The 27,623-nt window shown below is 44.2% G+C and overlaps 1 protein-coding gene and 1 non-coding gene across 2 annotated transcripts; one reads left to right on the plus strand and one right to left on the minus strand.

Annotated features, from left to right (window-relative positions):
* LOC143288791 (5'-nucleotidase domain-containing protein 2-like) lies at positions 1 to 25,817 on the plus strand. The gene is made up of 15 exons (XM_076597424.1): positions 1 to 134; positions 1,754 to 1,929; positions 3,591 to 3,721; positions 4,388 to 4,469; positions 4,870 to 4,938; positions 6,671 to 6,727; positions 8,157 to 8,217; positions 10,223 to 10,325; positions 12,639 to 12,740; positions 14,781 to 14,865; positions 15,469 to 15,555; positions 18,401 to 18,454; positions 21,235 to 21,321; positions 23,786 to 23,850; positions 25,338 to 25,817. Exons 1-15 carry the CDS (start codon positions 26 to 28, stop codon positions 25,552 to 25,554), a joined length of 1,485 nt encoding a protein of 494 aa, XP_076453539.1. The 5' UTR covers positions 1 to 25; the 3' UTR covers positions 25,555 to 25,817.
* Trnar-ucu (transfer RNA arginine (anticodon UCU)) lies at positions 20,092 to 20,164 on the minus strand. The gene has a single exon. It is a non-coding gene; the product is annotated as a tRNA-Arg (tRNA).
* Positions 25,818 to 27,623: the final 1,806 nt, after the last annotated feature.

The raw sequence follows: 27,623 nt of genomic DNA on the forward strand, positions 1-27,623 counted from the left end.
GCTCCGCTTTTGTTATCCTATTCTTATGCGTGTCTTCTCCAAACAGCCCCGAACAGTCGTGAATCGAGCGCACCATGGGAATACTGCCAATGAGCTGAGGGATCTATACAATGCAAGAAAAGCTGCAGTGGCAGGTGAGAAAACAACAACAAACAAACAAAAAAACAGCAACCATCAAAGAAAACTATCAACTTTGGATACACCGTTCAATAAATTCAAAGGAAGATCCAGGTGTGTGATTACTATTGGAATAATTTTCAACAAAATCTGAAATTTATTTAAAGAACAATGGTAATCCTGTAATCCTGCAGGGCTTTCTTACCCCCAGACAATTTTGTTATACTTTATACAGAATGAGTTACAGATCTAGATCTCATTGTTGCTTTGAGAGGAGAGGGGTTGATTTGGAGAAATTAGTTTAAATATCGGAAATTAGAAGCTATCGTAATTTCGCACAGATAAAAAAAAAAATCTATAAGGATGTTGAAATGAAGGGCCTGCTAAAGATTTAATTATCAATTTATCACTGTAATTATGAACTGGATTAGAATTAGATCTAGTTATACAGATTTATAATAATAATAAAACCATTCGATTTTGATGAATGAACATTTTTTTAAAATTCATACGCATGTACGCAACCCTAAACTATTTCTATATTAAGAAGGGGCATTGAAAAGCCAAAAAGGCTTAAAAAAAAGTCCCAAATTCTGTACCTGTACCTGTACCTTGATAATTGTGGTGAGGAGGTGGTGTGAATTGTTTCCATGTCTTATGGTGTGCTCATGCCATGCTTTGGTCTGTTGGTTAGAAAATTTTGTTTTACCATTTCCAAGAAATTTGTAGTGAAGTGTTGTTTCTTTTTACAGTGTGGTGAGTCTGGTGTCCCCCAGGCTTTTATCTTTGGCTACTTGTATCCTATGCCTGTCTTTGTCTGCCCCAACTGTCAGCGAACATTTCGTGCGCAGATTGGACTATTCAGCCACCTGCGCACTCACAGATAGATTCAGGAGCATCCTCCCCCCCCCCCCACCCCACCACCACCCTTCCCCCATCCCCCAGCTGGATGACAACGATGGTCATCATCGATCTCGATGGACACACCACCACCACTTGTATCCATCTGTTCTAAACTGGCTCATTTTCAGTACTGTCCTTCACCAGCCTCTCCACCTGTCTTGCTCAGCCACCCAGTTACTGGGTAACACCCCCACAGATCCTGCCTTAACGTCATTGATGCATAGAGCTTAACAGTCCAGGCACAAATCTTTATATGAAAGCCACACATCTCTCCCCCATCCTTTACCTTTGTTTAGTGTATGCATATCTGCACATATTTCCTCCTCCCCCCCCCCCCCTCATACACACAGACATACACACACACTCACACAAATGCACACACACACACTCACTCACACACTCACACAAATGCGCGCGCGCACACACACACACACACTCACACAAATGCACACACACAGGCACACAGACACACACACACACACACACACACACACACACACACACACACACACACAAATACACACACAAACGCACCACACACACACACACACACACACACACACACACACACACACACACACACACATACACACACACACACACACACACACACACACACACACACATGCACACACACATTCTCTCTCTGTTTCTCAGCCACATTGCCCAGACACCACCACACTCCATGTTTCACACACACACACGACCCGACAAGAGTGACTCCTCCGTACAGATGCAACACCAGTGGAAGACATGTCGCCAGAAGCCATTTACGCCAACAACGAATTGAACCTGTCGGACATCAAAGTGATGGGTTTTGACTACGACTATACTGTGGCCACATACACGTCTGCTGTGCACAAGCTTCTGTTTGATCTCGGGAAGTCAGCGCTTGTTAACAACGTGAAGGTGAGGAGTTCCAGTTTCAGTTTTTCAAGGAGGCGTCACTGCGTTCGGATAAATCTGTTATATGCTACACCACGTCTGCTTGGCAGATGCCTGGCCAGCAGCATTTCCAAATGTGCTAGTCAGGCTTTAATTTTAAGTGCATGCATATATGTGTACCTGTCAGAGTGGATTTCTTTCAACAGAACTTTGCCAGAGGACAGTATTCACGTTGCCATGGGTTCTTCTTTTTCAATGTGCCACGTGTGTGCTGCACACGGGACGTCTGTTTATCATCGCATGGATTTCTTCAACAGAATTTTGCCAGAGGACAATATTCACGTTGCCATGGGTTCTTCTTTTTCAGTGTGCCACGTGTGTGTGCTGCACACGGGACGTCTGTTTATCATCTACATCTTAAAGACCAGATACTAAGTTTGATTTTAGGAGAAAGGGCGAGAGCGAGATTTGAACCTAGACCCGCACAGACTGTATTGGCAAATGAGCATCTTAACCGTTCTGCCACCTTCCTCTTAAACTGAAACTGTGAGATTCAGTAGTTGCCTTCATGACTGAGGAGAGCAGATTGGTTGTATAAATAAAATAGCAATATGTGATTTGTGCTCGTGAATATTTTGGTTACATGCAGATGTGCTTATGTTCTGGCTTACTTGTACCTTTACAAACTCGCTTGCTTTATTATTTATTGCTGTGCTTCTAGAAGACATTGCCCTGTGGGTTGGGCAGTGATAGAATAGACCCACTGCCCTGCCATGCATGTCGTAAGAGGCGACAAAGGCAGGACCACCTCGCCCGGAGGATAAAGGGGTTTGCGTAGGGTTAACTACCCTGCCTGTAAAAAAGACCAGTTACAGAAGCATCGACGACAAAGAACCAAAACATTCACCTGGGCAAGGAAGGGTCTCCATCCCGGAGACTTATGAGCTGAAGCAGCAAGGGACCAACTGGACTGGAATGGCCAGAACAGCCCAGAACAGAGTGCGATGGCGAGGGGTCGTCGATGGCCTATGCTCCACCAGGAGCGATGGGCAAAATGAATGAATGAATTCTAGAAGACAGCAGCACTGGGCATGGAATCACAGCGCTGCAAGCTTCACAACCCCACAGTGCGCCACATCACGCCACTGCTGCATACCACACAACAGCCTGCTGCATTCCACCACGCATCGCAAAAAATATACCACACCACATCACATCTGCCACATTTCATAACACATCACAGAAACCACATCACAGCACTACTACACATACCCCATTACACCACAGCCTTGCCACATCGCACCACACCACATCATTAAAAAAACACATCACACCACTTCACACTTACAACATCGTAGAACAGCTTGCGGCATTGCACCACACATCACAGCCACGCAACAACTACACACATACCATACCATAGAACAGACTGTTGCATTGCACCACACCACATAACATCCACATAACACCACTCCTACACACATATAACACCACATCACATCCTGCCGCATTGCACCACACTATATCACAAAAACAACATCACACTCCTGTACACACGCACCAGTAAACACTCGGCCACATTTTTTCTGCATCACACCATGACCTGTTAAGACCACTATGCACCACACAGTCTTACAAACAAAACAAAAACAGCGACGAAAGAGAGAGATTTGTTGACTTTGCAGTATCCTGCAGAAATCATGGATCTGGAGTTCGACCCGTCGTTTGCAGTCAGAGGACTGCACTTTGACGTACAGAAAGGGTTGATGATGAAGATTGATGGCTTCCATAGCATCCAGCTAGGTACTGTATACAGGTGAGAAAGTTACAGGTATGATGTATTTCGTCGTGGCTCTGTCTTCATCAACACACACACACACGCATGCACACACACACACACACACACACATACACACACACACACACACACATGCACACGCGCGCGCGCGCACACACACACACACACACAGAGCATAGTGTGGTGTGGTATTAAGAGTGCAAGATTTTCTTGCTATTCCATTAATGAAAGGGTTTAAAGTCAATATTTCCTGCTTGATATGTCTGACACTCTGTGTGTTTGTGTGTGTGTGTGTGTGTGTGTGTGTATGTGTATTGTGTCATGGGTTAGAAACCTGTGCTTTGAATTTTAGTGTGTGATATTTTATGATAGTGCTTTCTTGACCAGTTATTAAGCTTCAGCATTTCCGTGCATGCCAGACTTGAAGATAAAACAGTTGAAAAGAACTTTTCGATCGTAACCCCTTGAATGGTTTTTTTCTCAGTATGGTTATAGTAATAATGATTTCTCTCAGTGGTGGAGATACAGAGACCATTGATAATGATTTGTCTCACTTATGGATCTATTTTTGTTTGCGGGTGAATTGAAGCTTTGATTCTGATTTTGTTCCCAAATCGTTTTTCTCCCAAAGACTGTGTCTTCGTCCAAGCGTTTGTGATACCGTGGAAAACATGCCTTTTCCAGGGGTCTGCAACCTGTTCCAGACGATGAAGTCATATCGTTGTATGGAGGAATTCACATTCCTGTGGATTATCTGGAACCATCAGTGAGTGGTTCTTTGCCTGTTTCTGTTGGTTTGTATGTGGTTGGTGGGCTTTTAAAAAAAATTTTTTTTAAAAAGAACCTGTTTGATGTTGTCAAACATAGTGATGCACAGACTAATACAGAAAGCAAGAGGCATTGTTTGTCTATGCTCAAAAGATCTTAGCGTTTTGTGGTATTGGGTTGAAATTAATCAGCCCAGAACACTAACAACCTTACCACAACAGCTTCTTAGTAGAAATAATCTTTTACCTGCTTGCAGATTGAGTCCCCCCTTTGGATTCATATTTTGTTGAATGTTTTATTTGTGTGTGCGTGTGTGTGTGTGTGAAATTATGTCAGTCTTAATTTAATAATGAAATCAGTTTATGTGAGGTGTTTTTTTGTTGTTTTTTTTTCCGAAGGGGCCATTGCATCAGCTGGTTGACCTCTTTGCCATTCCTGAGATTTCCTTGGTATCATTGATCATCGAGGTTGGTATCTTCAGCCGCTGCTGTTTGTGTGTGTGTGTTGGTTTTGAATAGAAACGCCCTCTCCATGAACAGGAGTGGGGGTGGGTGATGGAAAGTGATTGGGAGAGTGGGGATAATAATTTACGCCTGTAATAATTAATTGCAATGTTTTTAAAAGCGAATATGTGAAATGCTTTTATTTGAGAACATATGTTTATTACTCTTGTTTAAATCAAGTAATCCGCGTGTGTGGGGTGGGTGGGGGTGGGGTGGGGTGGGGGGTGCGGGTGTGTGCTGATTATCTGGTTGCAGTTTTCCGCAATTTATCTTTATTCTTATCTGTCTATTATAATCAATGTGCAGTATAGTAGGCTATGTTTATAATTGTATTCAAATAATGTTTCTTAATTCTTTCTGTTTTTACATTAAGAATACTAGTTATTACCTGCAGTGTGTGGATGTATGCATGAAACGATGTATGTGATATTTTTTACATTTGTATCTTCGTAATATTCGTAAAAGCTATTGTTGACTTTTACAGTTATGGTCCCCATGTTGTTGACTTGTCTATGTTGTGATAATGCACCTGACCAAATTTCTCCAGTTGGAGATAATAAAGTTATTCTTATCTTATCTTATCTTATCTTATCTTATAAGAAGGATGAGGATTTTTTGCAGAACAGGCATTTGTAAGCTGAAAATGTTCACCTGTAATGTGTATATCTGTATGTTTGGCTCCTGAAGATCTTGATCAACTGAAACCAGGTAGTTGCTGAACATTTGTTCTTGTCAGTCAAACTTGAGAAATGGCCCTTAGTTTTTTTGTTTTTTGTTTGTTTGTTTTCTTTTGCTGCCCCATCATCTGCACCATTTCAGTGGCATTACTCCCACGCCGCTCATTTAGATTCCCCCATACACGGCCACACCCAGGTTCGTCCGTCACAGTTCCAGTGTCGGCAGTCCGCAGGGAACCATCAATGTTAGGTCACCAGGAGGTCACACACCAGAGGAGACCCTGCACTGCTGCTGAGTCACTTCAGTGGTGTTAGTGATGCCTGTTCTGACTCGAAGTACTTGGGACACCACCTACTAAGCCCCCTGCGAACGACAATAATGGCTTAGTCGCGGAGCCAGACTGAGTGAGCGTCCCTCCCAGTGTGGAGACTGCCACCACGTCCCTCAAACAACAGCCCCCCCATTAATCTGCCGACACTGAAGACACTGACAGGACTCACCCCAAGCACAGAAGTGGAGGGGTATAAAAACTGAGGTCACCATGAGAGCAGGGCATGAAAGGCCACAGACTTTGAGACTGTTTTGTTTATATTGATGATGATGAAGGAGGCCCTTAGTTTCACTGGTCAGTTCTTCCAATGAAATTGTCATTGTAGTGTGATGAAGATTTATATTCATTCTGTGATCAGTTTGAAAAAAATGAAGTTGTCTGAAAATGTATGGGGTAACCTTGACCTAAAATTATGCGTGGTGTAGATATAATGTGGGCAAATAAATTTGAGAACTTGGTTAATATTGGCAAATCTCATGTTTTCTGATTCTTCTCACTTATTTCAAATAGAAGAGGGGACTTGGTACATCTGAGCTTTCAGATAATTCTTGTCTTTTTAACTTGCATGAGCTTTGAGATTCTTGTATCTCGCTACTTGTTGATACTCTTGCGTTGGCATTTTTGATGAGTGGAAAGGATTTTTCATTCTCATTTGATGCAGTAGAACTATTCCCCCCTCTTTTTCAGCACTTTGTTCAAAACAACATCGAGTATGACCCAGAGTATGTATTCAACGACATACAGGTAAGTCATGAAGAATGCAAAGTTGATGTATTTGCCTGTTTTGGTGCTAATGAATTGTGCGTGTTTTTGATGTGCATTTGTTTTGACGCATTTGTGTATTTATGTTTGAATTGTCCATGCGTCTAAAACGCTTCTTTTAGAAATGATGTGAGTGGGGAAAAAAAGGAAAAAAAAAAGAAAAGAAATGATGTGAGTGAAAGTACATTTGAGATGAGAAATTACACACCACTTTCATTTCATTCATTCATTTTGCCCATCGCTCCTGGTGGAGCATAGGCCATCGACGATCCCTCGCCATCGCACTCTGTTCTGGGCTGTTCTGGCCATTCCAGTCCAGTTGGTCCCTTGCTGCTTCAGCTCTGCCTCGGTATCTTGCCTCCAGCTGACACACCACTTTAGTCTGTATTATTGCTTTACAATACATCTTTAGCAATCCGATTGGAACTTGCAATTGCTTTCCACAATTGTTCTTAATTGTTCCTTCGTTATAACTTTATGTTTCTTCTCAATTAATATTTTTATGCTGACGTTTGGTTTGTGATCATTTGTGTAAACCTGTAGCTACCCGTTTTACAACTTTTTGTGTGTGTGTGTGAGTTTTGTTTTTGTTTTTTTTCTGGGGATGATGGTGGTAGGTAGTGATGTGGTTTGTGTATGTGTGTGTGAGTGCGTGTGTGTGTGTGTGTTGTGTATGTGTATTGAATGTGTGTTTTTGTGTGTGTGTGTTGTATGTGTGTTGTGCGTTTGTGTTGTGTGTGTGTGTGTTGTATACACTATATGTGTGTGCATGCATGTGTATGTGTGTGTGTGTGTGTTGTATACACTATATGTGTGTGCATGCGTGTGTGTTTGTGTGTGTGTGTGTGTGTATTGTATGTGTGCTGTGTGTTTGTGTGTGTGTGTGTGTGTGTGTTGTGCATGCATGTGTGTTTGTGTGTGTGTGTTGTATACACTATATGTGTGTGCGTGTGTGTGTGTGTGTGTGTGTTGTATACACTATATGTGTGTGCATGCGTGTGTGTTTGTGTGTGTGTGTGTTGTGTGTGTGTATGTTGTATACACTATATGTGTGTGCATGTGTGTGTGTGTGTTGTGCGTGTGTGTGTGTTTGTGTGTGTGTGTTGTATACACTATATGTGTGTGCATGTTTGTGTGTGTGTATGTGTGTGTGAGAGAGAGAGAGAGAGAGAGAGAGAGGAACCTCACAAACAATATAACCACACGTGTCTCACACTTGGCAGTTTTTATGGACAAATTTTTAACAACAGCCTGTGGTTCCATTTGAACATGAACTCCTCTCAGTCCTGGTAACAGTGATATCTTTTCTAATGTTGTGCAGGAAGGGAATATTTTTTGGAAGCTTTGAATGAAATGGTATAATCAGTACATGAAACATTGGTGATAGGTTTTTTTTTTGTTTTTTTTTTAGAATGCTGTTCAGGGTATACACAAGTCAGGGAAACTGCACCAAAACCTGATGGACAATTTGGGTGAGCTTCGTGTGTGTGTGTGTGTGTGTTTGTGTGTGTGTGTGAGTGTGTGCGTGAGTGTGTGAGTGTGTGTGTGTGTGTGTACCTGTGTGTGTGTCTGTGTGTGTGTGTGTATGTGTGTACCTGCGTGTGTGTGTGTGTGTGTGTCCGTGTGTGTGTGTGTGTGTATGAGTGTGTCCAATGTACACAAGAATGTTAGCATTTTATCAGCTACTGCAAACAGTGTAGGAAGCATTTTGGTCTGTTTAGTTCCAAACCAACCATATTTTTTTTCCGCATCGCCTTTTCCCTCTTACTCGTCATGCTCAACACACCCTAACGACTGTGGAACAATGTAAGCAGCAATCTCTGGATTTCCCACGCTGACAGCACCACCCTCTCTCTGTCTGTGCCTCTCTGCCCCTTTCCTTGCATGCAGTGACTGCTCACAACACTCCCGCCCTTCCTTTCTTTCTTTTGCGTTCGACAGCTACGCAGTCAGGGTCGAAGTCCGAGGGATGCCACAAACTCGGACGTCCGGTGAAGATCGGCTACCGTCCCCCAGAGCTTGGTGTTGAGGTCAGCACCCCCAGGCCAGGACTGCTGCCGCATCTTCTCATGCAGGGGGCAGTCTTGGAGAATATGGGATGGGGTCTGGTCAGCCTGGCCGCAATCACATAGGGATGTGGCTGCCACTTCAATCCTCTTCAGGTGTGCTCGGAGGCTGCAGTGTTCTGTTCGAAGGCGGTAGATGGTAGTCTGGTGTCTCCTCTCCAGTGTCCTAATGGGATCCTGGTGTGCCTGGTAGCCTCCGTTCAGGGTGACCCAGCCTCTTCGGAATCTTCTGCGGAGGAGAGTTTTTGCTTCCTCATACGTGGCAGGAATGGTCGGCTGTGTGAGCTGGCTTCCTTCCTTAGCAAGGTGGTCTGCACGCTCATTGCCTGGGAGGCCTACATGTGCAGGCACCCACTGGAGGGTCGTTGGGGCTGTTTGGTTAAGGGTTGTGAGGGAGGCCTTAAGGGACTGGATCAGTGGACCAGGATCAGGGGAGTCAAGGGCCTGGAGTGTGGACATGGAGTCAGTGAAGATGGAGATGCTGCCAAGGGGCTTTCCACAGGAGGAGAGGAATTCTGCTGCTGTTTAAATGGCACTCCCGCCCTGACTCTGTGTTCTGTAGCCTGTAGCTGAACAGAATAAAGTGTTTGAAAGACCAACCAGTGTTCTCTGTGGATGTAATGAACTTCTTCTTTGTTTGTGGGCTGCAACTCCCACGTTCACTCATATGTACACGAGTGGGCTTTTTTTTCTTGTATGGCCGTTTTTACCCTGCCATGTAGGCAGCCATACTCAGTTTTCGGGGGTGTGCATGCTGGGTATGTTCTTGTTTCCATAACCCACTGAACGCTGACATGGATTACAGGATCTTTAACATGTGTATTTGATCTTCTGCTTGCGTATACATGCGAAGGGGGTTCAGGCACTAGCAGGTCTGCACATAATTGTGTTGACCTGGGAGATTGGAAAAATCTCCACCCACCAGATTGCATAATTTTGTTTGTGGAGGACATAGGAAAATTAAATCTCAAGCGACCTGGATCATGAAAATTTTTTGGTGGAACATATTTCATCCTCAAGTCATAAAGAGGACGGCAAAACAGAAAGGGAACTTCATCTTCCTTACAGTCATGGCATAAACGACTTAGCATTTCATCAACTCTTCTGTTATTAAATCTAGAGCAGTGATATAAGTTGCAATGTCTGAGACACGAAATCTTAGGTTTTATCAAAACACATTTTAACATATCTGTTCATTACAACTTCAATACATGGTTCAACATGACAGGTCAAATTAACCATCCTATATTCAGCAGATCTGCTGTTCTGAATACGATGATGCCAATCCTGCCATCTGCAGTCAACAAGTATTCGCTTAAAATGGTTCAAATATAAATCCCCTTTATATCGTGTCAACGCCCAGGTTATCCCCGTAGACAACTACAATAGTTTTTGTGGGCCCATTTGGCAGAGTTGTACCTGGAGAAGACGGTGGAGACGAAGGGACTGCTGGAGAGACTGCGAGAGGAGGGCAAGAACCTGTTCCTGATCACCAACAGTGGATTCCCCTTCATGTGAGGCCGCTGCTGCTGCAGGTTTTGGGGGGGACGGGGGTGGGGGTACGGGCACGAATGTCTGATAGAGGGGGGGGGGGGGGGGCGACAAGGAGTGGAGTGATGGCCTAGAGGTAACGCGTCCGCCTAGGAAGCGAGAAAATCTGAGGGCGCTGGTTCGAATCACAGCTCAGCCGCCGATATTTTCTCCCCCTCCACTAGACCTTGAGTGGTGGTCTGGACGCTAGTCATTCGGATGAGACGATAAACCGAGGTCCCGTGTGCAGCATGCACTTAGCGCACGTAAAAGAACCCACGGCAACAAAAGGGTTGTTCTGGCAAAATTCTGTAGAAAAATCCACTTCAACAGGAAAAACAAATAAAACTACACGCAGGAAAAAATACAAAAAATGGGTGGCGCTGTAGTGTAGCGACGCGCTCTCCCTGGGGAGAGCAGCCCGAATTTCACACAGAGAAATCTGTTGTGATAAAAAGGAATACAAATACAATATAAGGACTGAGGGTTCTGGATCAGTTTGACCTCCTGGATCTATTCCTTTTGTATCGTCTTTCAGGTCAGGCCTGAAAACAGATCTCTTTACCTGTTATTCTGATGAAGGCCTATCCCTCCTTGCCATACAGAAAGTGCTTTTTTCCATCCGGACTGATTTCTTGATTGTGATGCGTGTGCATGGGGATGGAGAAGGGAGTGTGGGTGCGGTTGCCTGTGTGTGTGTGTGTGTTGTGTTGTGTTGTGACTCTGTGTGTGTGTGTGTGTACGTGCATGCACCCATTTGTGTTTGTGTGTGTGTGTTGTTACTTGTTATCTTTTTGTGTTATATACCATACCATATTATTGTTTCTTTGGTATTATTTTTTGCTGCAACTGTAAAGTGCCTTGAACATTTGAAGGCGCTATATAAATTTCCATTATTATTATTATGTTGTGTGTTGTTTACCGTATTTTATAGTGGGAATTTATTTACAGCTTAGTATTTTGTGAAGGACTATGACTCTTAAAACTAGGAGGCAAGATTGCACTGGCTCTTGGTGCTGTAGCCTTGGGGGCTAGCTGGCCATCCCAACGCCGACTGTCCATAAACCCTCTTGGCTGAGAGAGTGGGGATGTAACTTGTGTAAGACACTCTGCACTATAATAATCAAATTTTAGTGCAGGTAGACAGGACAGCAGTTGCCTCCTCTGCTGTTCTGATGGTCATGGCCGGACACATCTGACTATCATAATATGCACACTGTATTTTGTTTGGTGTATTGTATTTTGTATTGTATTATTTGTATTTGTATTTCTTTTTATCACAACAGATTTCTTGGTGTGAAATTCGCGGCTGCTCTCTCCAGGGAGAGCGCGTCGCAACACTACAGCGCCACCCATTTTTGTGTATTTTTTCCTGTGTGCAGTTTGATTTGTTTTTCCTATCGAAGTGGATTTTTCTACAGAATTTTGCCAGGAACACCCCTTTTGTTGCTGTGGGTTCTTTTACGTGCGTTAAGTGTATGCAGCACACGGGACTTCGGTTTATCGTCTCATCCGAATGACTAACATCCAGACTACCACTCAAGGTCTAGTGGAGGGGGAGAAAATATCGGCGGCCGAGCCGTGATTCGAACCAGCGCGCTCAGATTCTCTCACTTCCTAGGTGGACGCGTTACCTCTAGACCATCACTCTGCTGTATTTCCACTTCTACCGTATTGAATTTTGTATTGTATAGTATTGCTCTTTGTCGCGTGTGTTTTCTGTTTTTCGCTTTGTTGTCAGTTCGTGCAGGGTTTGACAGTTTCACCAGACAAGTTTTGTTGCTCAGTTGATGTTGAGATAACTTCTGCAGCAACTCGGTGGTTGCGTTATTACAGCAGTACTCTGAAGGCCTGACCGGCTTTGCTTTATTGATAGTTACATGGCCAAAACAAGGTGGGGAGTATGGAGAAGGGTTATAAAAAAAAAAGTAGAGAAAGAAATTAAATGATAAAGTATGATTACCATACGTGTTTATAGCATCTCAGTGGGTGGAAAATAGCACGTGTTTGCTTATCTAATTACCCTGGTTAACTCTGTCCAAACGAACGGTGAAAGAGACGACGTTAACAGCGTTTCACCCCAATTACCATCATCAAAATATTGCAAGCGGAAGGCTCCTATACTGAAGACGTGAATGTTGACAAAGAATACCACAATTCTGACGACGGAAGCTAAAGGCTGGGTCATTCAGACACCCACTGGACATCCGAGGGGTCTGTGTAGAGGAGAAGAGAGGACAGGCCGTACTGAGTGAGTTAATCAAGTAAAACTTTTGTTTTGTTTTTTGTTTCCACAGAAATGCTGGCATGAGGCACATGATTGGAGCTGGCTGGCTGGACCTGTTTGACATTGTCATCGTCCGTGCTCGCAAACCCAAGTTCTTTCATCTGGGGAACAGGTAGGCTGATGTTTGACATTGTCATCGTCCGTACTTGCAAACCCAAGTTCTTTCACTTGGGGAACAGGTCGCTGATGTTTGATATTGTCATTGTCCGTGCTTGCAAACCCAAGTTCTTTCAGCTGGGGAACAGGTAAGGTAGGCCTGCTCCTTAACCCCTGTGCAGGTCAGTTTGTCCAGAGACTCTTGTCTTTGTGAATCGTCGCTCATTGTCTTTATCTCCAAGCAAGCTTGGAACTGAATGTTTGCTTTTTTTTACGGTTGAAGACTCATGGGGCCGGCACAAGGCCGAATGAAATTATGAAATGAAATGAAATTATGGTGCTTAGAGCCTTGCCGACCACTAAGGCCATCTCAAGGCTATCGCCACGTTAATAACTACTACAAGGATAAAAAAACAAACAATTAAAACGAGTCACCACTTTCAAACTTTCCACTCCAAAGTTTAAAAAAAAAAAAAAACTTCCATAGTTTAAAACCTTCAAATCTGGTTAAAAATGTTCACTTCTTTCAAGAAGTCCATCAGCGCCCACGGAGGGACATCACGAAACAAAGTCTTCAAAGAAACCGCCGTGTAATGTCTGTGTCCAACGTCACAAGGCCGAATGGAAGGGCTCTGAACTTTGAAGGACTTGCCTTCCCAGGGAGAACCAGAGCCACTTGCGGTCCCTGGGGTGAATCAGGACGTGGAAGTAGGCATCTTTGAGATCTATGGAGACTGCCCAGTCTCCTTGCCTGATTGACGCTGGAGTTTCCATGCGGAATGGTTTGTGCTGAAGGTACTTGGTTCTAGACCATCCGCCAGATGCCTTGGGAACCACAAAGATGTGGCCGAAGAATCCTGGTGAGAGGAGAGAGGTTTCCTCTATGGCCTATTGAAATCGATCTTTTTTATCCAAAGCACATGCACAAAACACAGTGAAAAGGCGCAGCCATGTTGGTACTAAGTCAGAATATTACCGTTTTTCTTGATTGGCTCTTCAATATAAGTCAACCAATAGCAAAACACGACACAAGTGTTTACGCACCGCTCAACCGGTGGCTAGGCATTATGTCATTTTTCTCTACCACCGGTAAAGCGGTGGTCAGGGCTCAAAGGGTTAAATGTTTTAGTGTGCGTGTTGAATGGGTGAATGCGTGCCTCTTTCACTCACAGCCCATTCCACTGTGATACGCAATTCTGAATGCAGAGATGCCAACTGATGATTTTGCAGTATTATACTTGATCGCAGTTTGTTCTGATGTTATTGTTCATTTTCGACTACATAGCTTGGTCACATGCTTACCTGTGGTAATATTACTCAGATGCTGTTAACCTATCGATCACGAGGCCAGGGCAATCACCATTAACCATGTGATGATGCTCAGCTAATCGTGTGCGTGTTTACTTTTGAAACAGCTGAATTGTTCGCCCTGAGCAAGAGAGAACGTGGCTAAATCAAGTTGCGTCTCGATCAAACAGTGTCTGTGCCTGGTAGGTTAAGCTGTGGAGTGTATGGAAGAAACAAGCTGATGTGTCTGAGCTTTCCTGTCAAATTCAAAAATGTTCCTGCCTTCTTCTTCTGCGTTCACTCGTATGTACACGAGTGGGCTTTTACGTGTATGACCGTTTTTACCCCGCCATGTAGGCAGCCATACTCCGTTTTCGGGGGTGTGCATGCTGGGTATGTTCTTGTTTCCATAACCCACCGAACGCTGACATGGATTACAGGATCTTTAACGTGCGTATTTGATCTTTTGCTTGCATATACACACGAAGGGGGTTCAGGCACCAGCAGGTCTGCACATATGTTGACCTGGGAGATCGTAAAAATCTCCACCCTTTACCCGCCAGGCGCCGTCACCATGATTCGAACCCGGGACCCTCAGAATGACAGTCCAACGCTTTAACCACTCGGCTATTGCGCCCGTCTGTTCCTACCAAATTTCCTGATTGCTGCTGCAAACACTTGGCAGAGGTTGGCATCTCTGTGTGTGTGTCTGTGCTGTGCGCATGACTGGTTGCGTGTTGTGGAGTCTCATGTTGCTGCTTCTGCGCAGACCTTTCCGACTGTACGACCCGGTGAAGGAAACTAACTCTTGGGGCAGAGTGACCACCTTTGAAAGGGGCAAAGTTTATCAGCAGGTCGGGGGGCGGAGGTTGCACGGCCAGTGTTGTGTTGGTTTTGGTGGTCGTGTGTTTTTACATTTTTCTTTATTTCTTTCTCCCACCACTTTTTGATTAAAAAAAAAATAAAAAAATTTTATGCTCTTTTTTTGTTGTTGCACTGTTTAATTGATTTAGTTATATGTTCATTTTTCAGTTTCCGACTTTCCGTTTCATTTTAGGTTCTGTTTGTTTTTATCCTTTTATTTTTAAGTTTGTTATTATTTTATTTTACTGATTTATTGATTTTTTACTTTATTTCGTTGTATCTTTAGTGAGGCTGTTTATAATTTTTCCCCATTTCACCATGACATTATGCACACACACACACACACACACACACACACAGAGGCACATATGCACGTGCATGCACACACACACACACACACACACACACACGTACGTATAAATGTACGCACACACTCATCATACACACATACATATGGGCACATAAACACACACACATATGCACACAGATGCATGCACACACATAAGCACACACACTCACGCATATGCATGAGTGCGCATACACACATGCACGCACACACACACACACACACACAAAGTATGTATTGTGTCCAGGGCAACTTGTGTCAGCTGCATCAGATGACAGGATGGTTTGGTCCTCAGGTTCTTTACTTTGGTGATCATGTCTACACTGATCTGGCCGTGAGTATGTGGGTGTTGGTGTGCGTGCGTGCGTGCGAGTGTGGTGTGTGCGAGTGTGTGTGTTTTCTTCTTCTTCAGTTTAACGTCTATTCACTATAAGTGTTTTTAGACGGAAAGGAGTAAAGTAGCGTATAAAGGAAAGGGAATGCATGTGAATATTGACTTGACTTGACTTATTCCTCTTGATTCCGTGGGGAACATAGGGCCGCAACAACACTCCTCCAACGCACCCGGCTCTGGCTGGTCCTCTTCAGTTCGGCCCACGTCATTCCGGCCGCACTTGTCTCTGCCTCAATGCTTCTCCGCCAGGTCTGCTTTGGACGGCCAACTTTCCTTTTCCCCTGTGGGTTCCAATCAAGAGCCTGTCTTGTGATGTTTGTTGCAGGCTTGCGTAGTGTGTGGCCTATCCATCCCCATTTCCGTTTCTTGATTTCCGTCTCCAGTGGGGTCTTTTGCCATGTTCCAAAGTTCTTCATTGGAGACAACCTCTGGCCATCTGATGTTCAGGATGTTTCTTAGACATCTGTTGGTGAATGTCTGAAGCTTGTGGGTGCTGGTCTTTGTCACTCTCCACGTCTCTGAGCCATAGAGTAGAACCGACTTCACGTTGGTGTTAAAAATCCGGATCTTGTTGCGGATTGAGAGGGCTGTCGATCTCCAGATTGGTCAAAGGGTGTTGAAGGCGTGTCTTGCTTTGTTGATACGGCTCTTGATGTCTTCATCCGTGCCCCCATCTTTGCTGACAACACTGCCTGAGTAGACAAACTTGTCAACCTCCTTGATGTTCTCTTGGTGTAGTTGCACTGGATCTTGCTTCTTGTTGTTGACCCTCATGACCTCTGTTTTCCCAATGTTGATTTGGAGTCCAGTCTTCTCAGCTTCTTCTGCCACACGACATAGTTTCTCCTGCACATCTTGCTGCCTGTGGGAGAGAAGACTTATGTCATCTGCGAAGTCTAGGTCCTGCAGCTGATGTGAATATTAGTGTGACAAAAAAAAAAAAAAAAAAAAAAAAAAAGTTCATGTCATGTATCAGAGGAAAAGTATATTATAAGAAAAAGTCGAGAGAGGTTGTGGTGTGTATTGAATGAGTTGTCATGGGAAGGAGAACATGTATATGCATATCAACAAGTAATAACCTACAGCAATGTAAATATAAATAACAGTGTGTGTGTGTGTGTGTGTGTGTGCGAGGTTGTGAAGTGTATGTGTATGTGGTGTATGTGTGTGGTTGTGAAGCATATGCGTTTATGCAAGTGTGTGTGTGAGGTGTATGTGTTCATGTGTGTGTGAGGTTGTGAAGTATACACGTTTATGTAAGTGTGTGTGTGTGTGTGAGATGGCCTAGAGGTAACGCGTCCGCCTAGGAAGTGAGAGAATCTGAGCGCGCTGGTTCAAATCACGGTTCAGCTGCCAATATTTTCTCCCCCTCCACTAGACCTTGAGTGGTGGTCTGGACGCTAGTCATTCGGATGAGACGATAAACCGAGGTCCCGTGTGCAGCATGCACTTAGCGCATGTAAAAGAACCCACGGCAACAAAAGGGTTGTTCCTGGCAAAATTCTGTAGAAAAATCCACTTCCATAGGAAAATCAAATGAAACTGCATGCAGGAAAAAATACAAAAAAAATGGCTGGCGCTGTAGTGTAGTGAGCACTCTCCCTGGGGAGAGCAGCCCGAATTTCACAGAGAAATCTGTTGTGATAAAAAGAAATACAGATACAAAATGTGTTTATGTATATGTGAGGTTGTGAAGTATGTGTGTTTATGTAAGTATGTATGTTTATTTGTTTATTTGATTATCTGTTTATTATTATCGTTTTTTATTCAAAAGTTTATTAATTTTATTTATTATTATTTGTATATATTTATTATATATTATTATTATTTATTATTATCATTACTCATTTCCCCCACTCAAGGCCTGACTAAACGCGCTGGGTCACGCTGCTGGTCAGGCATCTGCTCAGCAGATGTGGTGTAGCGTATATGGATTTGTTCGAGTGTAGTGACGCTTCTATGGTTTTTTTGGCAGACTCAACAACAGGCTGTGGAACTACAAAGGCATCAGGCTTAGCACCAATATGAAAACCTACAGAGCTGTTGTGCTGACCACCTTGTTGTACTGCTGTGAAACATGGACGACGTATCGCCGTCACATTCAACAACTTGAGCAGTTTCACCAGAGATGCCTACGAAAGATCCTCGGCATAAAGTGGCAAGACAGGGTCTCCAACCTCCAGGTCCTAGAGAGGAGCGGCCTGCCCAGCATCGAAAGCCTGCTGATCCAGTGCCAGCTACGCTGGACAGGACACGATGTCCGCATGACAGACAGCAGGATCCCGAAGGTGCTTTTGTATGGCCAGCTGAAGGAAGGCCACGGTGAATGTGGAAGACCCTGCAAGCGCTTCAAGGACACCTTGAAGACAAACCTCAAAGCCTGTGACATAGACATCGCTTCCTGGGAAACTGATGCCCTTGACCGCTGTTGCTGGAGGATGCTGTGCTCTAGTGGCATAAAGACGTTTGAAAACAAGAGAACGCTGGCCATTAAGGAGAAGCGTGAGCGAAGGAAGCAGGGCTCAACTTCTGGAGGCGTTTTCCCTTGCAACACCTGTGGGAAGTGCTGCGCATCCAGAATCAGCCTCCTCTCCCATATGAGGACACACACCGACAGATAAGCCTGCCTGCCTACTCATCCGTCGGTCCGACGGGAGACTCCATCACAGTGATGCTTCTATGGGTTGTTTTTTTTTTATATTGTATAATTATGTAATCTAATAAAGGTGTATAAATAGAAAAACAAGAAAATAATGACATCACTCGTGCTTTATGTCTTGTTCAGGACCCTTCCCTGAGGTTCGGCTGGCGTACAGGTGCAATTGTTCCGGAATTAGAGGTTGGTGTTGTTGTGTGGAATGTTGCATGACTGACTGACGGTTTTCTGTTTGTGTTCAGTGCAGGTGCAGTTGTACCAGAATTTGTGTTGGGTGCTGTGTAGAGTGTTGCGTGGCTGAACTTAGGTTTTCTGTTGCGTTTAGTACAGGTGCAGTTGTACCAGAATTTGTGGTGGGTGCTGTGTAGAGTGTTGAATGGCTGAACTTAGGTTTTCTGTTGTGTTTAGTACAGGTGCAGTTGTACCAGAATTTGTGTTGGGTGCTGTGTAGAGTGTTGCGTGGCTGAACTTAGGTTTTCTGTTGCGTTTAGTACAGGTGCAGTTGTACCAAAATAAGAGGTGGGTGCTGTTTAGGGTGTTGCGTGGCTGAACTTAGGTTTTCTGTTTGTGTTCAGTACAGGTGCAGTTGTACCAAAATAAGAGGTGGGTGCTGTATAGAGTGTTGCATGGCTGAACTTAGGTTTTCTGTTGTGTTTAGTACACGTGCAGTTGTATCAGAATTTGTGGTGGGTGCTGTGTAGAGTGTTGAATGGCTGAACTTAGGTTTTCTGTTGTGTTTAGTACAGGTGCAGTTGTACCAGAATTTGTGGTGGGTGCTGTGTAGAGTGTTGCATGAGTTGCACACTACACCACTCCATTTTACACACACCACACCACACTACACCACTCCATTTTACACACACCACACCACACCACACCACTCCATTTCACGCCACACCACTCCATTTTACACACACCACACCACACTGCACCACACCACACCACAACATTTCACACCACACCACTCCATTTTACACACACCACACCACACTGCACCACACCACACCACTCCATTTCACACCACACCACTCCATTTTACACACACCACACCACACTGCACCACACCACACCACTCCATTTCACACCACACCACTCCATTTTACATACACTGCACCACACCACACCACTCCATTTCACACCACACCACACCACTTCATTTTACACCACTCCACACCACACCACCCTATTTCACACCACTCCACACCACACCACACCACTATTTCACACCACACCACACCACTATTTCACACCACTCCACTCCACACCACACCACTATTTCACACCACACCACACCACTCTACACCTATCCACACCACTCCACTCCACACCACTCTACACCTATCCACACCACTCCACTCCACCACATTAAATCTCTCCACTCCACACCACACAACACCAAACCACCTCACACCACATTACATCTCTTCCACACCACACCACACCTCACCACACCACACCACACCACACCTCACCACACCACACCACACCACACCACACCACACCACACCTCACCACACCACACCTCACCACACCACCACACCTCACCTCACCTCACACCTCACCACACCACACCAAGCAAAGTCTCTAAGGTCGGCGGCAGCTCTGGAATGGTTACTGTACTGCTGAGCAGTGAAGACCTGAGTCTGCTGCCGACCATTTCTGTCATCATGGGTCCAGTCCACAGGGACGGCAGTTTCAGTTTCAGTATCAGTAGCTCAAGGAGGCGTCACTGCGTTCGGACAAATCCATATACGCTACACTACATCTGCCAAGCAGATGCCTGACCAGCAGCGTAACCCAACGTGCTTAGAAAAAAAAGTCATCCCCGGCGGGATTCGAACCCGCGACCTCTGGATTAGAAGTCCAGCGCGCTATCCACTGCGCTACGGGGACTGCCACGCAATAACAAGAAACGCACAGACTAAACACACTGTCCAGTACAGTCCATCAGATGTAGGACATTTATGGCAGGCGACCTAACCTTAGTCCGGATTTTAACACCGACTAAAACGGCTGAAATTTGTTTTCCAGCGATTTTGCAAGACTGCACTTCAGGTGCCCAGATGTGTGTGTGTGTGTGTGTGAGAGAGAAACAGTTCATATCTGCAATTTGTAGTGTGTGTGTGTGTGTGATTGTTTGTATATGTAAGTCCGTTATATGGGGAGTTTGGGCCATGTAAGTACAATCTGTTATTATTATTCTTACTGATGAACAATGAATATGTGAGGCACTTAGAGTCTGTTATATGGGGAGTTTGGGCCATGTAAGTACAATCTGTTGTTATTATTATTACTGATGAACAATGAATATGTGAGGCACTTAGAGTTTGTTATATGGGGAGTTTGGGCCATGTAAGTACAATCTGTTATTATTATTATTATTACTGATGAACAATGAATATGTGAGGCAATTAGAGTCCGTTATATGGGGAGTTTGGGTCATGTAAGTACAATCTGTTATCATTATTATTATTATTACTGATGAACAGTGAATATGTGAGGCACTTACAGTCTGTTATATGGGGAGTTTGGGCCATGTAAGTACAATCTATTATTATTATTATTATTACTGATGAACAATGAATATGTGAGGCACTTAGAGTCTGTTGTATGGGGAGTTTGGGCCATGTAAGTACAATCTGTTATTATTATTATTATTATTACTGATGAACAGTGAATATGTGAGGCACTTAGAGTCTGTTATATGGGGAGTTTGGGTCATGTAAGTACAATCTGTTATTATTATTATTATTACTGATGAACAATGAATATGTGAGGCACTTAGAGTCCGTTATATGGGGAGTTTGGGTCATGTAAGTACAATCTATCATTGTCCGTTATATGGGGAGTTTGGGTCATGCAAGTTTGGGCCATGTAAGTACAATCTGTCGTTATGACTGTTGAACAATGAAAGATGATTTATAAACCAACTGGACCCCATGTTTCTCGATGTGTGGGCGCAGAGAGAGATCGAAGTGTACAACAGCGCGGACTACAAGGCGGCCATCCGCTGGCTGGTGGTCCTGGAACACATGATTGAAAACCTGCAGGTCAGTTTAATTACACATACTTAACCGTGACACACTAGTGCAGACTCCGGCAGGGGTCTGACATTCCTGTCCTGTGCAAACTACTATGCGGAGAAAACAAAAGTAGCTACGGCCGATAACCTCCCGCAAGTAGGTAACCTCCCCTTTACCCCCCCCCCCCCCCCCCCCCCCCCTTGACTAGCGCCCTCTTTTTCCGACAGCCATCATGACTCCTGTTCCTGTGCTCTTCATATGGCTAAGTTGGTTTTTTTTCCGTATTTTCTGTCTGTCTGTCGATTCTCTGGCGTTCTTGTTTTTTGTCAAATTATGTCTCCAACCAGGTCACATAATTATATAGGTCGATTGGGCGATCACGCTAAAATTAGTTTTGTTTTTATTTTGCCTGAACCCCCTTCATGTGTGTCCATGCAAGCAGAGGGTGAAATACGCACGTTAAAGATCCTGTAATCCATGTCGGCGTTTGGTGGGTTGCGGAAACAAGGGCATACCCAGCATGCACACCCCTGTGAATGGAGTACGGCCCGCCAACAGTTTCAGTTTCAGATTCAGTTTCAGTAGCTCAAGGAGGCGTCACTGCGTTCGGACAAATCCATATACGCTACACCACATCTGCCAAGCAGATGCCTGACCGGCAGCGTAACCCAACGCGCTTAGTCAGGCCTTGAGAAAAAAAAGAAAGAAAAAAAAAAAGATAAATACATAAAAAAACTACTACTAATAATAATAATAATATGTATAAGGTGCAAAAACTTGATGAAGTCAACTATAAGCATACAAAAAAAACCAACATGGCGTGGTTAAAACAGTGATACATGTAAAAGCCCGCTCATGTACATACGAGTGATTGTGGGAGTTGAAACACACGAACGAAGATGAAGAATAGAAGAAGAAGAAGTTTTGATTTCTTGCTACCCCACCATTTGACGTGTGTGGGCCACCCCATCGTTTCACTTGCGCAGTTCAGTTCAGTTCAGTTCAGTTACTCAAGGTGGCGTCACTGCGTTTGGACAAATCATTAACCCTTTGAGCCCTGACCACCGCTTTACCGGTGGCAGAGAAAAATGACATAATGCCCAGCCACCGGTTGAGCGGTGCGTAAACACTTGAAGCGTGCAGAGTCTCAACCTGGCCTGTCAGGGCAGAAATCAGGGACAAAACGTGCGAGAAAACAACTGTACACAACGCAGCAAGTAATTGATATGCTTGATGATTTATCAGAAGTAGAGTATGACAATGATTACTCTGATGGTGAGGTGGAATTCGAATCGGATGGTTTTGCTACAGATAGTGATGTTGAAAATGAATCTGAGCATGCGGAATCAGTTGATCAAAGGAGGCGTGTCAGGTTGAGACTCTGCACGCTTCATGGTAGAAATCGATCTTTTTTATCCAAAGCACATGCACAAAACAGAGAAAAGGCGCGACGGTGTTGGTACTACGTTCGCTGACGTCAGAATATTACGGTTTTTCTGATTGGCTCTTCAGTACAATTCAACCAATAGCAAAACACAACACAAGTATTTACACACTGCTCAGCCGGTGGCCAGGCATTATGCCACCCCTCCCCACCACCGGTAAAGCGGTGGTCAGCTCCACATCTGCTAAGCTGATGGATGTCTGACCAGCAACATATTTTGTATTTTGTATTTCTTTTTATCTCAACAGATTTCTCTATTTGAAATTCGGGCTGCTCTCCCCAAGGAGAGCGCGTCGCTACACTACAGTGCCACCCTTTTTTTTTTGGTATTTTTTCCTGCGTGCAGTTTTATTTGTTTTTGCTATTGAAGTGGATTTTTCTACAGAATTTTGCCAGGAACAACCCTTTTGTTGCCATGGGTTCTTTTACGTGCGCTAAGTGCATGCTGCTGCACATGAGACCTCGGTTTATTGTCTCATCCGAATGACTAGTGTCCAGACCACCACTCATGGTCTAGTGGAGGGGGAGAAAATATCGACGGCTGAGCCGTGATTCGAACCAGTGTGCTCAGATTCTCTCGCTTCCTAGGCGGACGCGTTACCTCTAGGCCATCACTCCACTCCATGCTGGTCTGCTCCACGTGCTATGTCGTTAGGCCTTGAGGGGAAACAAGAAGAAAATAAGTGAGATAAGATTCAAAAGTACATAGATGGATAAGTAATTAGATAAATGAATTTTTGATAAATGGACAACAAAAAGGTATGAATAAATGAATGAATAAATAAAGAATAAAGATAAAATGTATTGTAAATAGATCAATGAATTCCATAGAGAATAATGATAGTAATAATAATATGAATAACAATATTGGTAGAATTGATACGTTAATAAATGTGAAAATAAAGGTAAATAATCATGCACGCACACACTCTCATATACGTGCAACACACACGTACACACACACACACACACAACACACACACAGCCAAGGTCTAGGTTCACTGAGAAGAATGAAACATGTTCATGACTGTGTGGTCTGCATTGCAGCATCAGGATACGGCAGACTCCAGGAAAGTCATCGCAGAATGGAGAGAGGAGAGAAACAGGCAGAGGTGAAAAGCAAGAAAAAAAAAAACCCACAAAAAAGACGTACCTCAATCAGAGAGGACGTGACGTTACTGACATGCGTTGCACTGCCATCAAACAGATCCACACACCCCAGCATGACTGTCTTTTGTATTGTGTTGTAAGGTGTTGTATTGTCTTGTTCTTTTTGTCACATCAGGTTTCTCTGCGTGAAATTCGGGCTGCTCTCCCGAGGGAGAGCGTGTCGCTACACCAAGAGCGCCACCTATTTTTTTTTGGTATTTTTTCTGCCTGCAGTTTTGTTTTTTTCCTATCAAAGTGGATTTTTTTTTTTTTTTTTTTTTTTACAGAATTTTGCCAAGGGTCAGTCCTTTTGTTGCCGTGGGCTCTTTTACGTGCAGTGAGTGCATTGCTGCACATGGGACCTCGCTTTATCGTCTCATCCGAACGACAAGCGTCCAGGCCACACCACTCGAAGAAGTCTAATGGAGGGGGACAAAATACTGGCAACTGTGAGATTCGAACCAGAGTGCTCAGATTCTCTCGCTTCCCAGGTGGACGCATTACCGCTAGGCCAGCACACCACATGAGTTGGGCGGGGGGGTGTTGAAATTCGGGGGTTAGGGGGTGCACGGGAGGGGTAGTACCTCTAGAGGGGGGGCTTGTCACGCTCTCCCGGGAGCGGTTCGTCCTCTGTTGGTCCCCACCGGCACCCAGCTCTCACCTATGGGTCCTAGAAGCTGCTAGCATGCGACCGCGCCCAACCCCCGGGCAACGGCTTTGACAGTTTGTTGAGTCAAGACATCAGTCCACAAGGGCAGGTTGGGCTGGACAGCCAGAGTGTGATGACTGTGGGTCCGTGGTACACCAGGTATGTGTCTTGTGTCCATGATAGATGTAAACGTGATGCACGGTAAGAAGACAGATTACAGGGGGAAGAAAGAGAGAGAGAGAGAGAGAAAAGACAGAATAAAGAGATGAGAGGAAAAAAAAAAAGAAAGAGAAAGAAAAGACAACAGAAAGGAGAAAAATGATGATGGAAGGAACAAAAAGAAACAAAAACAAAAAAAGAGAGAGAGAGAGAGAAGAAAAAAAAGTGGATGCTGAGACTATCCTGCTCATTTGCAAAACTTTTATGCATCCACTGATATCTAGAAAAAAAAAAAAAAAAAAAAGTACACGTGATGCAGCTAAGTTATGTAAAAGCAGTCCTGTTATGGTAGTGGAGACACACACACACACACACACACACACACACATGCAGGGGGCTGACATATGCGTGGATGTGTACACACGCATGTATACATGCATGCGTGCTTATGCAAACACTTTCATACACACGCTTGAAATATACATTGACAAACATACACATACACAAAGACATGCACACACACGCACACTCACATGCACACACACACAAACACGCACACACAGACACACACAAGCACATGCACACAAATACATGCACACACAAACACTAACACTAACGCTGCCATATGCCGACTGCGTGCAGACTGTTTGCCAAGTCGATCAACAACCCTTACTTTGGCAGTCTGTTCCGCACCTACCACAACCCCACCTACTTCTTCCGCCGCCTGGCGCGCTTTGCCGACGTCTACATGTCCAGCCTCACCAACCTGCTCCACTACCCCTCCGACTACACCTTCTACCCACACAGAATGGTGCTACCCCACGAGCCCAGTCCCTTCCAGCACCTGTTGAATGTCTAGGCTGGGCCCTCTAGGCGTGGGTCATCCCTAGAAGTTTCAGTTTCTCAGGGTGTGGGTGCCTTTGGAGGAATCTTTACAACGCCACACCACTTCTGCTAGGGCAAATTCTGGAGCTGCAGCGTCACCCAGCAGGCTTAGTCAGGCCTTGAGTGCATGCGTGTATATATATATATGCGTAGCTATCAGAGTGGATTTCTTCGTGTGTCTGACCAGCAGCATAACCCAAATCGCTTCGTCGGGCCTTGAGTGCATGTGTGTACGAGGGTCATTCAATAAATAAGGTGAATTTTTCGGTATAAGGACTTCTAATACAGATAGAAGCTTACTTTTTTTTTTTTTTTTTCAACGTAGTCTCCCAGCACTGTCACACACTTTTCCCATCTGTGCACAAGCTTCCGTATTCCCTCAGAGTAAAAATCTTTGGACTGATGTCTCAGCCAGTCGCTCACAACACTTTTGACTTCGTCACTTTCAACACTGCTCCGTCCTTCTTTAAACAATTTAGCCCACTTGTAGACATTTTTTCGGCTGAAACATGTGGCACCATACACAGTTGACATTCTCCTATGAATTTCAACTGGTTTGCACCCTTCAGCAACCAAAAACTTGATAACTGACCGCTGTTCAATCCTGGAGCATGCTTCTTGGTCGGCTATCTTTGTTAATCGCCAAAACTCTCAAAGTTTTTTTTAATCTGCAAAACAAATTAAATCCATGTGAAAAAGAAGTAAAACAACAAAAAAAATTAAAAAGAAAGTAAGCTTCTATCTGTATTAGAAGTCCTTATACCGAAAAATTCACCTTATTTATTGAATGACCCTCGTATATATGCGTACCTATCAGAGTGGATTTCTTCAGCGTAATTTTGCCAGAGGACATTACCAGTGTCGCCGTGGGTTCCTTTTCAGTGCGCCAAGTGCGTGCTGCACACGGGACCTTGGTTTATCCCTCCACTCACAACTCACTCCACCCAGGTGTGGGTAAGTACCAGGATTTAATTTGAGAAGGTTAAAACTCTCTCCGGACGAAGGAATGCTTGCGCATTCCTACATAAAACGTATTTGGATTCGGATGACGGAATGGAATAGCATTTTCCAAAAGTAAAAATCCATCATGTGTTGTACACGTGATTTTGTGATTAGCCAAGCAGAGTGTGCTGTTCTGGGTCACTCCACAGCCGAATGGTATGATTGGCCAGCCTGCCATGTGTGGCCTGTGTCGTACACACGCTGACAAAGTCACTGACCGGTCGCCTGCTCACGAGCTGGCATGTTAGCAAATGGCGTCTGAAGCGGGTTCTTTTCAAAATATTGCAGAGCGAGCAAGGCAGCGACGGCAACGTTTTAGTGTTGCCAAAGTACTTGAAATGCTGCAAACTGAAGGGTTGGACATGGAAGAGGTGGATGATGACGGAGAAGTAAGGTGAATTAAGTGCAGAAAGCTAGCATGGGTATGGTGATTCGGGGTGAAAAATTGGCATTATTTTCTACATAATAGCAAAACTGTAAAAATAAGATGAGAAATTTGATTTTTGTTTATATGTAATAGCCCAACACGTAATGAACCAGGTCTGAAAGTTTCATTTTCTCACTCTGTATTTTGTATTTTTTGGTAATTTTTTTTCCAAACGCTTACAAATGGTCCGTATGTGTTTTCAGCCCTGATGTAGCTCTGTGCAGTTGGCTGGGCAATATGTAGCAATGATAATAACCCTTTTTTTTTTTCTTTTTTTTTCCGAGCAAGCATCTTATTTTGTTTTACCACATCATATGAATAAGACCAAGAAAGTTCAATATTGAAGACGCACAGTTGCAACTTAACAGTCATTTTCAAACCAACACAGGAATTTATCAAAGCGCTACATTAAACATTGTTTCATTTTCAAACCAACACAGGAAGTTGTGAAAGTGCCACACTCAACATTGTTTTCAAAACACACAAAGTTGTAGTCAACCGGTCTTTATTAGCCAAGCTACTGAGAATATGGAATATTCATCTCGCATAAAAAAAAACCCACACATTCTCTCTCTCTCTCACTCCCTCTCGTTTACCTGCACAGTCAAGTGCAT

The sequence above is a fragment of the Babylonia areolata genome, chromosome 13 (genome assembly GCF_041734735.1).
Source record: "Babylonia areolata isolate BAREFJ2019XMU chromosome 13, ASM4173473v1, whole genome shotgun sequence".
Classification (NCBI taxonomy): domain Eukaryota; kingdom Metazoa; phylum Mollusca; class Gastropoda; order Neogastropoda; family Buccinidae; genus Babylonia; species Babylonia areolata.